Consider the following 16,121-nt stretch of genomic DNA (forward strand, 5'->3'; position numbering starts at 1 on the left):
ATCCTGTATAAGGAGGTTCAACCACAGATAGCTCAGGGATGCCTTCTCTAATCATCCTAAGATTTTTGTATGGGTATAAATTAGAGTGGATGGCAGCCACAAGTGTGAAGGTCTAGAGCTGAACTAGATTACTGTACATGTAGGATGGTAAGACAACTAATCTGATTGGCATTAGTAATGCTTTGGAGGGAATGGAGAGCATATAAAGATAAGGTTAGATTATGGATGATTTTTAAAACAAAGCAAATTTAGGTTTAATTTTGTCATTAAATGGAGACCCATGGAATGTTTCTGAGTCGTAATGAGCTATAGTCAAAGTGTGAAAGTGAAATTTGCAAAAAAATTAGCAATGTCTCTGGTAGCAGATAGAGGTGAGTCATAAAGATGATTGAATTTTTTTTGCAAATATCCAGACAGGAAGTGATATGAGCAATGACAGTATCAAAAAGTTGAGGTAGAACTGTTTGGACACAGAGGTTTCAGAAGTTGATAGCTTTTGGCATGAAGCTCTTACATGTTTGAGTTGGGGATGATTATTTTTGTAAATGAGTACAATTTGAAGTGAAGGGTGTTTGTTTTTCTGATAAACTTTGACATAGATTGTTGTAAGAATAATAAGAGGTGGTGTTGAGGTGATTACAGGTTGTAGGCTCCATTGATTCTGTTGCCTGAAGTTGTATTTTGTCTATAGCTCCTCATACCAGTACCCATTAGCCAGGTTATGGAACAGAAGGAATAAATGACTGAGAATTTATTCTTTTTTCTGTTATTTTTCCTGATGGTTTTGTTTTATGCTTTTATAATTATGTTGATTGAGTACGAGTGGGGTCCTGTGACCATATTACTAAGACCTTTTTGTACTATACAAACTTAAAATTATATGTTAAAAACCTAAAAATATTAAAAAGTTAGGATATTATTAATTCCCATGTGTCCTTTACCCAACTTCAGAATTATCAGTTTTACCTTGTTTTTATCTATAACCTCCTCCCACATTTTTTTAAAGTAAATCATGTCATTTCATCTATAGATATTTCTTTATATATATAAAAGATAGGAACACTTTTTTAAACTTACCCGCATTCCTTTGATGCTATTAAATACCTAGTTAATTCAGATTTCCCTAATCATTATATTTCTTTTTTATGCTATGTTTGAATTTGGGATTCAGATACGTTTGGGATTCAGATACGTCGTGCCCTTTAAAAAAAACAAAAACAAAAAACAAAACTGGGTTGTGTACATCCTATAGTTTTTCATAGGCTGGTTGCATTCCTGTGGTGCTTTTTGGTTTCAAGAATTTCTGGAATGGAACCCAGATGGCTCTTGCATCTTAGACCTTACAATGTGTTTTGCAGATCTTTTCTCCCAGTCTGTGGTTTATCTTTTATACTCTTAACAGTATCTTTTGCAGAGCAGAAATTTTTAATATTAATGAAGTTTGACTTACCAGTTTTTTCTTTCATGGATCATGCTTCTGTTACTGTATCTAAAAAGTCATCACCAAACCCAAGGTAAATTAAATTTTCTCCTATATATTCTTCCAGGAATTTTATTGTTTTGCTTCATAGTTTTATAGTTTTAGGTCTGAATCCATATGAGAGGTGTCTGTGTTTAGATTCACTTGTTTGCATGTGGATGTCCTATTCTAGCACCATTTGTTGAAAAAACTATTTCCATTGAATTATTTTTGCTCCTTTGTCAGAGATCAGTGGACTATATTTAAGTGAGTCTATTTTTGTACTCTCCTGTTTAATACATCACTTTTAGCCTTTGCCAATCTAATTAAAAGATCTCACATAGGTTTATATCTTTTTTTAAAGTTTATTTATTTACTTAGAGAGAGAGAGAGGGAGAGAGAGAGAGAGAGAGGGAGTGTGTGTGTGTGTGTGTGTGTGTGTGTGTGTGTGAGAGCAGGGGAGGGGCAGAGAGAGAGGGAGAGAAAGAATCCCAGCAGGCTCAATGCTGTCATCACAGAGCTTCATGCAGGGGTGGGGCTTGAACTCACAAGCCACAAACTGGTGAAATTGTGATCTGAGACAAGATAGAGTAGGCCGCTTAACCAACTGAGCCACCTAGGTGCCCTTCACATAGATTTATATTTTTAAAAATTATTCATGTCTTTGTGTCTTCTGGACTCCTCTTCTGTGGACTCTGATGCCCATTGGGTGGTTTGTCTCTTTTTCCTTGTGAACTAAAAACTGAAAAAAGCCCATAGCATATTAAGGAAATTACTCGTTTGTTATTAATGTAGTTACAAACATTTTTCCCAGTTGGCTTTGTCTTGTTTCTGTTCCTCGCAGAAATATTGCACATGAAATTAGTTAAAATATTGTAGTGTCTTTATGAATTTTGAGTTTTTGAGCTATATCTAGTTAAGTCTTCCTTACTCCAATATTATAAAATATGCATTCATTTTTAAAAGTTATTTGGCTGTATTTTATTTATTTTACATACAATATTCTTTTATTACACATTAAGTACAAGAACAGATAGACTTGTTCTTTAAACTTTATGAAATGGTTAAATTAATATTAGCCTCTATATCATTTTTATCCTGACTGCTTTTCATAGCCCATCTTGCAAAGTGGATATCTATTTGGGTAGGGTACACACACCATAAAATTTACTGTCTTAACCATTTTTAAGTGTATAGTTCGGTGGTATTGAGTGCATTCATCCTGGTGTCCAGCCATCCCCACCGTTCATCTTCAGAATGCTATCTCTTGGAACACTGAAACTGTGTACCCATTGCATAACAAGTTGCCATTCTTCCCTCCCACCAGCTCTTGAACACCACCATTCTACTTTCTGTCTCTGTGATTTTGGCTACTCTAAGTACCTCATGTAAGCAGAATCATACAGTATTTGTCTTTTTGCTTTGCTTATTTCACTTAGCGTAATGTTTCTAAGGTTCACCAGTGGTGTAGTATATGTCAGAATTTTCTTCCATTTTAAGGCTAAATAACATTTTATTTTATGTGTATTCATCTGTTGATGGACACTTGGGTGGCTTCCACGTTTTAATTATCCTTCTATAAACATAGATGTATAAATATCTCTTGGAGACCCTGCTTTCAATTCCTTTGAGTTGTATACCCAGAAGTGGAATTTCTGGATCACATGGCAATGCTGTGCTTAATTTTTTGAGGAAACATCATAGTACTTTCTACAACAATTGTACCATTTTACAATGTAATTAATGTACAAGGGTTCCAGTTTCTGCATATTCTTTTTTTAAATTTTTTTAATATTTATTTATTTTTGAGAGAGAGAGACAGAGAGTGCCAGTGGGAGAGGGACAGGGAGAGAGGGAGACACAGAATCTGAAAGCAGGCTCCAGGCTCTGAGCTGTCAACGCAGAGCCCAACGTGGGGCTTGAACTCACGAGCTGCGAGGTCATGACCTGACACTTAACCAGCTGAGCTACCCAAGTGCCCCTCTCCATATTCTCATTAACACTTTTATTTATTTTAAAATTTTTTAAATGTTTATTTATTATTGAGAGATGGAGACAGAGCATGAACTGGGGAGGGGCAGAGAGAGAGGGAGACACAGAATCCGAAGCAGGCTCCAGCTGAGCTGTCAGCTGTCTGAACTGTCAGCACAGAGCCCAAAGCGGGGCTCGAACTCACAAACCGCGAGATCAAGACCTGAGGCGAAGTGGACGCTTAACCAACTGAGCCACCCAGGCGTCCCTCATCAACACTTTTTTTGATAGTACCTATCCTAATGGGTGTGAGGTAGTATCTCATTGTAGTTTTGATTTGCATTTCCATAATGATTAGTGATGTTCAAATATTTTTTCATGTATTTATTGGCCACTGTATGTCTTTCAAGAAATGTTTTTTCAAGTTCTTTGCCTATTTTTGAATCCATTTGCTTGTTTGAGTTTTAAAAGTTCTCTCTTTAGGGGCGCCTGGGTGGCACAGCCGGTTAAACGTCTGACTCTTGATTTCAGCTCAGGTCACGATCTCACAGTTTGTGAGTTCAAGCCGCACATCAGGCTCTGTTGATGGCGTGGAGCCTGCTTTGGATTTTGATTCTCCTTCTCTCTTCCCCTCACGTGCTTGTGAGCTCTCTCTTTCTCTCTCTCTCTCTCCAAATAAATAAATGCACTTTAAAAACTTTTTTTTTTTTAAGTTCTTTGTTCTGGATCTTAATCCTCATCAGCTATATGATTAGTGAGTATTTTCTCTCATTCTCTGAGTTGCTTTTTACTTTGTTGACAGTGTCTTTTGAAGCACAAAATTTAAATATTTCCATGAAGGTCCAGTTTGTCTATTTTTTCTTTTATTTCCTGTGCTTTTAGTTTCATATTCAAGAAATCATTGCCAAATCCGATGTCATGAAGCATCACCATATGTTTTTCTTCTAAGAGGTTTTTAGTATTACATCTTACATTTAGATCATGGATCTCTTTTGAGTTCATTTTTTTATGTGATGTTGGCAAAGGATCCTGGCAAAGGATCCAACTTCATTCTCTTGCGTGTAGATACCCAGTTTTCCTGACACCCTTTGTCTTTTTCACACTGAATGGTCTTGGCACCCTGGTCAGAAATCATTTGACCATATATGTGCAGGTTTATTTGTAGTCTCTATTCTGTTCCATTGGTCTGCGTCTCTGGCTTTATGGCAGTATTGGTTTTGGTGTTTTCTTAAGGTTGAATCTTTGATCTATTTGAAACTTATTACACGGAATGAATTCTAGGGATCCAGTTCTTTTTCTTCAGACCGAATAGCTAATTCGTACCATTTACCGAATAGCTCATCATTCTCTGTTGATTTGAAATGCCAGCTTTCATCATGAACTGTTCTATATATAGGCTCTTTTCCTTCTCCAAATAATTTATTTCAAAATCATTTTTGTTATAATACCTAATTTAATAATTTGAAACTTGCTTTACAACATAATGTGTAAGATTCACCTATGTCATAATCTGTAGCTATAGTTATTGTTCTGTAGTTTTTTTTCCTTTTTCCCCTTCTTTTTGTTATTGAAGTAAATTAACATACAGTGTGATATTAATGTCAGGTGTACAATATAATGATAAAACAATTCTATACATTATTCAGTGCTTATCACAATAAGTGTGCCCTTAATCCTCTTTATTTCACACATCCCCCTACCTACCTTCCCTCTGGCAACCACCAATTTGTTCTCTGTATTCAAGAGTCTGTTTTTTGTTTGTCTCTTTTTTTCTTTGTTCATTTGTTTGTTATATAGGTTCTTTTATCTGTTCTTTTGATCTTTAGTATTCTGCTCCTAGGCCAATCCCATGCTATTTTATTTACTCTATCTTGATAATGTTTTAATTTTTAGTAGGGTTGGCTTCTGATTTGTATAAGGCTGATGCTTATAGAGCAGGTTGTCTAATTTTGCCTGTTATGGTCATTTAACCCTTTCCTTGAATGCTTCTGTAGATACGAATATATTTAAATTACTCATCCTTGTCACTGTAATTCATAACTGTAAATACACTTAAGGTGGCTTAATATCTGTGAAAAAATAGCACAAGAATGCCTATGCCTATTTCATAATATTTCACCAGTCAGTAGAAGAGTGCTGAAAGTTCTGGAACTCATCTCAAGGTTTGACTCTGACATTAGTCGTATAATACATACAATATTTATCTCTTCTTATCTTCTCATTTGTTTCTTAGCCTGGAAGCATTTTACAGCTTGCAAATTTGCTTCTTGGTGGGTTTATTTAATAACCTGAAGTTTGGGAATTAGGTTATTGTAAACATAGTTTTTCCATGATGATAAACTCTGTAAACATTTCACCATAAATTTTTAAAAGCTATATTAATATGGAACCCTACAAAGTCCTGATTTTAAACTATATTACAAAACTGTTGTAATCAAAACAGTATGGTATTGTCATAAACACAGATACACAGATCAGTGGCACAGAGTAGGGAGCCTAGAAATAACCCACATATATATGGTCAATTAATTTATGACCAAGGGGCCAAAATTATACAATGGGGGAAGGATGGTTTCTTTAGTAACTGGTGTTAGGAAAATTGGACAGCTACATGCAAAAGAATGAAACTGTATTATTATCTTATCATACACAAAAATAAACTCAAAATAGATCAAAGACTTGAACATAAGACCTAAAACCATATAATTCCTAGAAGGAAATAATAAGGGTCTTTGACATCAGTCTTGGCAGTGATTTTTTTGGATTTGACAACAAAAGCAAAGGCAACAAAAGCAAAAATAAGTAAGTGTGACTATATCAAACATAAAAGCTTCTGCACAGCAAAGAACATCATCAACAAAATGGGAGAGTGACCTATGGAATGGGAGAAAATATTTGCAAAGTATATATCTGAAAGGGGCGATATTGAAAATATATAAAGAACTCCTAGAACTCAACTGAGAAGAACCAAGCAATCCAATTAAAAAATGGGCAGAGGAGCTGAATAGACATTTTTCCAAAGAAGCCATACAAATAGCCAGTCAGCACATGAAAAGGTGCTCACCATCACCTGGGAAATGCACATCAAAACCACAGTGAGATACCACCTCACATCCGTTAGAATGGCTGTTAGCAAAGACAAGAAACAAGCGTCAGGGGAACGCTGGTGCACTGTTGGTGGGAATGTAAACTGGTGCAGCCACCCTGGAAAACAGTGTGGAGCCCCCCCACCCCCCACGAAATTAAAAATAAAACTACCATACAATCCAACAATTATATTTCTGGGTATTTACCTGAAGGAAGTAAGATAACCATCTTGAAAAGATGTCTGTACTCTAATGTTTATTGCAGCATTATTTACAATAGCCAGGACATGAAAACAAGCTAAGTGTCTTTTGACAGATGGATGGATAACGAAGATGTGGTGTATCTTATATATAATGAATGGACTAGTATTCAGCCATAAAAAAAAGAATAAAATCCTGCCATTTGCCACAACATGGAAGGACCTTGAGGGAATTATGCTAAATGAAGTAAGTCAGATACAGAAAGACAAATAACTGTGATCTCACTTATATGTGGAATCTTAAAAAAGAAAAAGAAAAAGGAACTCATAGATGCAGAGAACAGACTGGTGTTTGCTGTGAGGTGGGGGTGGTGGTGGTGGGTAAAATGGGTGAAGGTGATCAAAATGTGCAAAGTTCCAGTTAGTTTTCTAAGATAAGTTCTGGGAATGTAATGTACAGCATAACTTTAGTTAACAATAGTGTATATTTCAAAGTTGCTAAGAGAGTAGATCTCAAAAAGTAGATCCCAAAACTTCTCATCACAAGAAAAATCTCATTATGTTCAGTAATGGATGTTAACTTATTGTGGTAATCAATTTGCAATATATACATATATGAAATCATTATTCTTTATACCTAAAACTAATACAGTGTTATGTCAATTATATTTCAATAAAAAAGAAAAGAAAAACATAAGTTCTTTCCTCTTACAAAATTATGCTGAACTTAGCTGCCATTTACCTAGATTCAAAATGAGTCTCAAGTCATATTCTATGTAGAAATACATACAGATTGCTACTTTAAGAGATTTCACAAATATTTATGGTGCAAGTTGCTTAGGATTTATTATGTCTGTGCTAACATTTTATATTATAGCTTTTGTGATACTTTCCTTATTTGTACTATTTCCTAAGCTATCTCTATTTACAGATTAATATCATAATTATGTGTTTAAAAATAAATGTCTTTGGACATTATTTTCCAATTGGCAAATGGCAAAAGTCTTTGCTTAATTCAAGTTTACCTATAAGGAAAGGAATAAAACACTCTTCCAGTTCTGCAAATGAGGACTCTTATTCTATCTGGTAAAGCTGGAGAGATAAAGAAGGAGGGAGGGAGGGAGGGAAGGAGAGAGGGGGAGAAAGAAAAAGAAACAGACTCAACCAGTATTCTTAAAACAATGAGTTTGTAGGGTGTCTTTACATGATACTGTCTGTCTTTCTCTTGGCACCAATATATGAAAGAAAGAAAGAAAGAAAAAGAAAGAAAGAAAGAAAGAAAGAGAAAGAAGAAAAGAGAAAGAAAAGAAAGGAAGAAAAAAAAAAATAAAAGAAAAATTTCCCCTCCAAATGCTACTGTTAAATAAGTTTGAGAAGCATCCTATACCATACCCATCTAGGAACTTTATAGTGGTCATTAGCATAGTAAGGACTCTGAGAAGGCTTTTGTTTAACATTGTTTACTTTAGGGTTTCATAAATTAATTTGACAAAGTAGACTGTTTCATGTAATAACTAATCCTGAAGAGCTAATGTTCAGTGAAACAAACACACTTTAGTAAACACTACCTAGTTAGCATTAAGGAAAATATTGTTATGATTTTGCATTAGATTAAACAAAGGCCATCTTAACATCTGTTTGAAACAGTACGATTTGTGCAGGTGTCTCAAAGTGCTATACAGATTTCATTTAGTGGTAATGTTCTCCCTTGTACAAAAGAGAAACAAAGATATAAAAGCATTAGGTTTGCTTGCCAAAATACACACAAGACTGAGACTAACTGGAACCAAAGCCCATATGTCCAAACAATGATTTCTAAGCAGTATTTACAAACAGAACCAAATATGGAACTCTGCAAACTCATTGTTTTAGAGTATTGGTTGAGTCTGTTTCTTTCTCTTTCTTTCTCCCCCTCTGTCCCTCCCTCTCTCCCTCTTTATCTCTCCAGCTTTACCAGATAGAATAAGAGTCCTCATTTGCAGAACTGGAAGAGTGTTTTATTCCTTTCCTTATAGGTAAACTTGAATTAAGCAAAGACTTTTGCCATTTGCTAATTGGAAAATAATGTTCAAAGACATTTATTTTTAAACACATAATTATGATATTAATCTGTAAATAGAGATAGCTTAGGAAATAGTACAAATAAGGAAATCTTTCAAGTCCATGTATTTTAGGGCAGCCCCTTAATACCTGTTAAATGTTGCTATCTGAATTTAAATTAAGATAGCTGGTTTTTAACCCAGCTGTCAAGGATGTTAATCAGGAAATAGAGATACCGAGGATTCTTATTGAATGCACATTAGCTGTTTTTCTGGTAATGTTGTATGTTCAGAGGGGCATTCACATGGAGTTTCTCAGACCACTGTACTTAAAGGAAGGGACTAACTTGTAAATCCTCAAAGAAGTTAGTTGTATTCCAGTGCTTCTGTCTTTTGCAAAAATAGTAACTGTTGTATGTTACCAAGTATTTCAGGTGTTCGGAAAATGCAATTTAATCAGAGTTTGTCAAGAGTTAGGGTTGGGGAGGAGGGTGTGACTATGAAGGGTAGTGCAAGAGAGTTTCTTTGTCATGATGGAACAATTTTGTATCTTGATGGTAATGTTGATTACAAAGTCTATACAGTCTTTTGCATACATCCTCCAAAAATGCATATAAAAACTCGGAAATCCAAAATAAGTTCTGTTCTGTAGTTAATGGTATTGTACCAATTTCCTGGTACATTTTGATAATGTTCTATGATTATGGAAGATGTTAGCCTATTGGGGAAAGTATGGGAATTCTGTATTCATTTTGTAACTTCTTGTGAGTCTGAAATTGCCTTAAAAACATTTAAAAAATGTGTTTATACTTATATTCAGCATACTGAATAAAAAATAGTTTCAAAGTTTCTTAGAGGCAAATATGCAGCTTTAGTTCTTAACAGTTCTTGAGGACTGGATACTATTTAGTTTTGTTAAGTCATTTAATAACTGTTGATTAAGCATGTAAAGTTGGAGGCATTATGATGTCTTACTTAAAAGAATGGCCCTTGGAGTTGGGTCTGGTTCAAATTCTGGCTCTGCTACTTTGTATTAGCTCTATGACCTTGGGGAAATTTCTTAATCTCTCTGAGCTTCAGTTTTTCCCTTCTGTAATGGGCATAATGATGATACAAATAGCAGCTCACATTTATTGAGCATTATAATATGTGATGTTATCAGCACTTCATATGATTTAACTCATTTAATCCTTGCAGCAGTCCTATAAGAAAGGTATTATTTTCAGATGAGGAAACTGAACACAGAGAAGTTCAGTTACTTGCATAAGGTCACACAACAAAGGAGTGCTGTAGCCTAGATTAAAACCCAAGTAGTTGGTATTTTATTTTTGGCTGTACAGAACTAGCTTGTTGGAGACCAACTGTCTTGCTAAAAACAACTAAAAAGCAGGGGAAAAATATTTTAAAAATCTGTTTGAAGTAACATTCATGAAATAAAGGGAAGCCTAGTGAAGTCAGCCTCATGTTCACTATGACACTTCTTAGATCATTTGCTGATTTGTAAGTTATGGCTGAGAGACTGAAGTGATGAACAGAAAGTGGCTACAGAGAGATTAAGGAGCTGAGTGGATCTGTCAGTCTTCTGGATCTCATGAACAAAAATTTGGTTTCAGGCCCGCCAAGGAGGTGGAAGCCTGTAAACACCACATTCCTAGTTGGGACCACTGATGTAATATATAGGGGAAGAGTGAACCAGAAATAGACCAGGCCTATGGAAGATTGAAGCTGTGCTTCAAACTGCTCAGTTTGTGATTGGTTTAGGATGATCTGCCCCTACTTTTAACTGCATGCCAGAAGCTGAAGTGAATTATCCCTGGAGGAATATAACATCATTCAGAGCCTCAAAGTATGTCTTTTAATTTTTTGTAAACAATGTCTGGCATTGAATCAGAAATCATCAGGTCACCAGGCAACCAGACCAAATTATTCAAAACCAAGAAATATAGATAATGGAGTTATCAGACTCAGACTTTTAAAATAACTAAGATTAATATATTCAGAAATGTAACAAGATGAAGAATTTCAGCAGAAAGAAACTGTAAGAAGGAATCTGATGAACCTGAAACTCATGGAACATTGTGTGTCCAGTATGCCTCAATTAAAAAAAAGGAATCAGGTGAATATTTTCAAATTGAAAACATAAAACTGAGATTAAGAATTTAGTAGATGAGGGGTACCGGGTGGCTCAGTTGGTTAAGCGTCCTACTTCGGCTCAGGTCATGATCTCTTGGTCCGTGAGTTCGAGCCCTGTGTCAGGCTTTGTGCTGACAGCTTGGAGCTTGGAACCTGCTTCAGATTCTGTGTCTCCCTCTCTCTCGCTGCCCCTCCCCAGCTCGTGCTCTGTCTCTGTCTCTCTCAAAAATAAATAAATATTAAAAAAAAAGAATTTAGTAGATGAGTTTATCAACAAATGAGATACAAATAACTGGACATTTTTTGAGAAACAAAATGGAAAGAATTCCTCATCAGCAGACCCACACTGAAGGAAATCCTCAAGTGCGCTCTTTAGGCAGAAGGAAAATCATTCGTACTTTGAAGCAGGATGATATAGAAAGGGTAAATTTGTGAGTATATGTAAATTAATGCCTTGTGGAGTTAAAATTATTATATGTAGAGGGGCGCCTGGGTGGCTCAGTTGATTAAGCATCCGACTTCAGCTCAGGTCATGATCTCACGGTTTCTGGGTTCGAGCCCTGTGTTGGGCTCTGTGCTGTCAGCGTGGCACATCCTGGAGCCTGTTATAGATTCTGTCTCCCTCTCTCTCTGTCCCTCCCCTGCTCATGCTCTGCCTCTCTCTCTCTCAAAAATAAACATTAAATTTTTTTTTTCAATTATTATATGTAGAATTAAAATACTTAACAGTAAGTAAATGGTATTCGTGTTTAGTGGTTCTTTTCATTTCCTGGGTGATGTGTAAAGTACTGATTTAATTCCTACATTGTCCATTGTAATCTCTAGGGTCACCATTAAAAGATTAGCAACATAATGTATAAATAAAAAGCTAATACAGGGAGGGGGAATGGAATAATAAAATAACACAAAAGAAGGTAAGAAAGAGAAAAAAGAATGGAAGTGAACAGGTGGTTCAAATAGAAAACAGTACAACAGTGGATTTAAATGCAGGTCTTTAAGTAAGTCTGTTAGATGTATACAGACATAAACGATTTAAACATACAGTCAGATCTGATTTTTGTTTTGAAGACCCAATTCTGTACATCTTGTAAGAGTTGTAGCTTGAAGCTTAGGATGCAGAAAAGTTGAAAGAGTTGGAAAAAGGCATGCTATGCAAATGTACCCAAACTAGGCTCTGTCCTTGGGCTACACTATACCTAGCCCATAATGTGGCTGCTAGATTTAAAACAGCTCATCTTAGAGTATTAAAAGCACTATTCTTTATTCATATTAAGTATCTAATAAATCTATGCTTGAGGCGCCTTAAGATAGTATTTTTTTTCCCATTTTGAGCTGATACGTGTCTCTTGCATCATTGTACATACTTGTCTCGTGCTTGCTTGATTTTTCAGTAGCTTCCATATGTACACATTTTATCCCTTTTCTTAAGCTTTATATTTTCATTTAACCGAATGATGGTTGTGGCTCTTGTCTCTTATCTTTATTTTAGATCTGCGTTGTGGTACCGCTGCCCAGTGATAATGTGTGACTCGTTTTATGAAGTAATCTCCTTTGACTATTGCTTGTAGAGTTTCCATGCTAAATGAATTCCTCTCTCTCTCTCTCTGTCTCTCTGTCTCTCTTTCTCTCTCTTCTAGGCTTTTATGAAAATGTTCAAATTCTTAAGAATTATTCTTTCATAAATTATTATCCACATAATATAGATTTCCAACATCAGTGAATGGTCTTTTAGCATGAGGGCTCTTTGACAAATAGGTGGGGATATAATAATAAAATAACACGATAGAACTGGTTGAGAATCTGGCCTAGACCTTTATAGGACAGTCTGTTGTATGTTGATTAAACACCAACTGAAGACATCTTGAGAGACTTTTATTCTGTTCTGCCTCTGATGTTTCATTTAGCTTTTTGGGAAGTCACATTGCTGTTTATCAGAATGAAGGAAAGGATTAAAATGATTATATTGACTCAAGTTTGAATCTCCCAAAATTCGTTTTGTTAGACAACCAAAATTGGGGTAGTTTTGGACTGAATTTGACCCCTTACCCATATGTTAGTGGCTACATTTGTATCTGCAGATACAGTTGAATTGACTGGACTTAATGAGGGTATAAGATGGGCTTTTCTTTTGGGTTTCTTCTTTAGAACACATGAAAATGAAATTTGTCATAGTTAATTTGGTGGGTAGCAATAAATAAAGCCAAGTGTCTGCATCCTCTTTTCTCTATGTTGAATATGAAGCTAAATTCTTGGGGTTTAAAATAATTCTTTTCTTATAAATATTAACAAAACTGAGTAAGTTCTTGTAATTTAAGTAATGATTTCTTCATAGCAAGTCACCTGACCTGGACTCTCAAGGAAGTAACTACTAGAGATGGAAGGTAGAACTCGCCGATTTTGGTTTCACTCCTGTATTCATTACTATTCTTTTCATTTCTCTTTGAACAGGTTGTTCCTTTCAACAGCTTTTGATGAAATACAGGAACATACTTTTTTACCTGAGCAATTGTCATAAGTTAAAAGAGTAGGCAAGTTCAATCCCAGATTAACGATAGCCGTGTTGTATTGTTTAATAGGCAGTGAAATCAGCTGTGCAGACCATCACTGTTGGAGGCGTGAGCACATCACAGTTTAAGACAATTATTCCTCTGGCAACTGCTCCCAATGTCCAGCAGATTCAAGTGCCTGGAAGCAAGTTTCATTATGTCCGACTTGTTACTGCCACAACAGCCAGTAGCTCCACCCAGCCAGTTAGTCAGAATCCCAGTACAAACACTCAACCTCTCCAGCAAGGTTAGTAACCATTTTTTAAAAACAGTCATTAATTCTTTGAACATTATTAAAGAACATTGGTCCTTTTCTCGCTGAAAGCCTGATTAAGTATGGCATTTCAGCCGACAGTATGAATTCAGCAACTGTTGCAGAAAGCCGCAAAATAGAATCATAGTTGTATATAAATACAGTATTTCACTCTGCTAGAAGTTGGTACACGGTGTACTATACTACCAGACAATCAGAATTATTCATCAGTTTGTGCGTAGCCATTATATTGCTGGTTTGTAAGCCTACCGTCTACTTTAGTGGGACAAATTTAGATGAAACCAAATTATTTATCTTGTTTTCTAAACTGTGAAGCTGTTTGATAGGGTTTGGGTCAATTGAAATGACTAGTAGGCAAGGTATAAATGATAAATAAGAACTTTGCACCACTTTCATCCTTTACTTATTTTGAATCTGTAGCTGCTAATAAAAAACACTTAAAATGTTCTGTTATTTTGCTCAGTTGTACTTTTGGAGGATATGCCTGTTTGTAGTCCTTCCGTTTTCTGTTTGTGTTTAACCCTTCCTACCGCCCGATACCTATACATAGACTCACACACATAACCGCTCTCCATATTTATCTACTTGTTAACAATTGAATGGTGTGAAAGGCTCAGGACGGTTTATGATTTAGGGCCTGATTTTTGGTCTTGGAAGACTGCTGCGTATCCCTTCAATGTCACAAAGCAGTTGATGGCAAGTAAATGACTTATTATTTACTGGATATAAATAGCAGAATTAAAGATCACTTGTTTCCTCTTTCATTTTGATTAAGGGATCAGAGGGTTGGAGCAACATATTGCCGATAGCTAGTTCACTAAGGGAAACTGTGGAAGAAAAAACCTATTTTTTAAATTACTGATGGGAGAAAATAGAGGATATGTGAAGGAAACAGTATTTTAGTTTGTATTCTATTAAAATTAGACCTATCAAGTAGTTTTATTTTCTAATCCCTCTTCAAGCTGATTTTAGAAGAAAATCTTTTATTACAGTATTCTTAATGAAAGGAAAATGACACTTGCATATTGCTGACTAAGGGAGTCAAGTTTTATATTCTCTCAGTACTTAAACTTAGCAGGGTACTAAAAGAGGTGCTGCAAGTCCAGTGTACCTGGATAATCCCAATGATGTGAAGCAATCGTGAGATACAGTTGTTATATTTTATGTGTGTGTTTGTATGTGTACTATATGCTGAGATCCATTTCCAATGTGATGTTAACACTAATTTTAGTCAATAATAAGCCTTTGGTATAAGTAGAAAAGAAGCTAAAGATCCAGGAAGAGTACATGAATAGGTTGGATACTGCATAATTCTAATTACTGGTACTTCCTTTTCTAAGTTTTTATCTACCTTTCTGCCTCTCTCTACTTAGGCTCTTTGCCTCCTGGAAACCCACCCCGCCTCCCCACACACACCTTTTTCTATTTCTCTGCTTCTTTCTTTTTTTGCCTTGTACCTTCAACTTTCCCTCCCTGTCCTCCCCTTTACCTTTCCAGCTCCTTCAGTTATTCCTGTATATACCCTTTTCGGGCCCGCTCACATACACAACCACCCATGCAATTTCCCTTATGTCCACCCATATTTTTCTTTTTTTGTTCTCCTATCCCATAAGAGACCTAGGTATATATAATATATATTATTTTGCAGGAATAATGAATTAAATTTATAATTTTTATTAGAGATACATGAAAACTAGTTGCTCTCGTTCATGAATGTACTAATATGTCTTTATAAGGGCTTAATTTCCAGTGAGGGATTTCCTTATGCCAAAGGGGGTTAGGGTCATCTTGTACATTTCCCACCAAAGCCAGTATTCAAAGGTTCTACCATGTTAACTGCTGGTTGGATAGCAGGCCACACACTAGAAAGATCCAGAAGACTTCATGGTTAATCTCTTTAGAATATAATCTACCATCTTGGTGAGAAAGTCAATTTAAGAAATTAAAAAGCCTTAAACACTTGCACGTATGGTTTCTAAAATTTGGAATGAGGCTATTCTAACAAGATTGTTCAGAATTTCTGTTAAAGACTAAAAAAGAAAAGATTATTCCAGTTTCTATGAAAATGGCAATAATAGTAATGTGGGACTGTGCTCAAAAGTTGAGGGGGAGGAGAAATAGAGACTGGTGATGTAGTTCTATAACATTAATATGTCCCCCTTTCCCTAGGTGATTTGTAATGTTCTCTTTTCTGGCCATTTCATTTTTTATTGTCTTCATTTCCCAGGTTTTAGTGAAAACTCAGCATGCAGATGCAAAGCTAACGTAAACCTAGAGTTCCCAGATTTTCTAGTCCTGTGTGCATGTGTGCGCGCGCACGCGGGTGCGTGCACACGCACACACACACACGGAGACAGTTAACCCTTTCTTTATTATCCAAATAAAAATCATCTGCATCTGTCATTTCATGTGA

At 35.7% G+C, this 16,121-nt stretch overlaps 1 protein-coding gene across 5 annotated transcripts in view; it reads left to right on the forward strand.

Moving 5' to 3' along the window:
- LIN54 (lin-54 DREAM MuvB core complex component) overlaps positions 1-16,121 on the forward strand; it is a 68,435-nt gene that overhangs the window by 36,728 nt on the left and 15,586 nt on the right. For 4 of the 5 annotated variants that reach the window (XM_042936032.1, XM_042936037.1, XM_042936033.1 and 1 more), the window contains exon 5: positions 13,465-13,681. The exons of the other annotated variant lie outside the window; for it this stretch is intronic. In XM_042936032.1, coding sequence (XP_042791966.1) covers positions 13,465-13,681 — 217 coding nt within the window. The remainder of the gene's footprint in view (positions 1-13,464; positions 13,682-16,121) is intronic. 5 annotated transcript variants of the gene reach the window in all.

The sequence above is a fragment of the Panthera leo genome, chromosome B1, assembly GCF_018350215.1.
Source record: "Panthera leo isolate Ple1 chromosome B1, P.leo_Ple1_pat1.1, whole genome shotgun sequence".
Lineage (NCBI taxonomy): Eukaryota > Metazoa > Chordata > Mammalia > Carnivora > Felidae > Panthera > Panthera leo.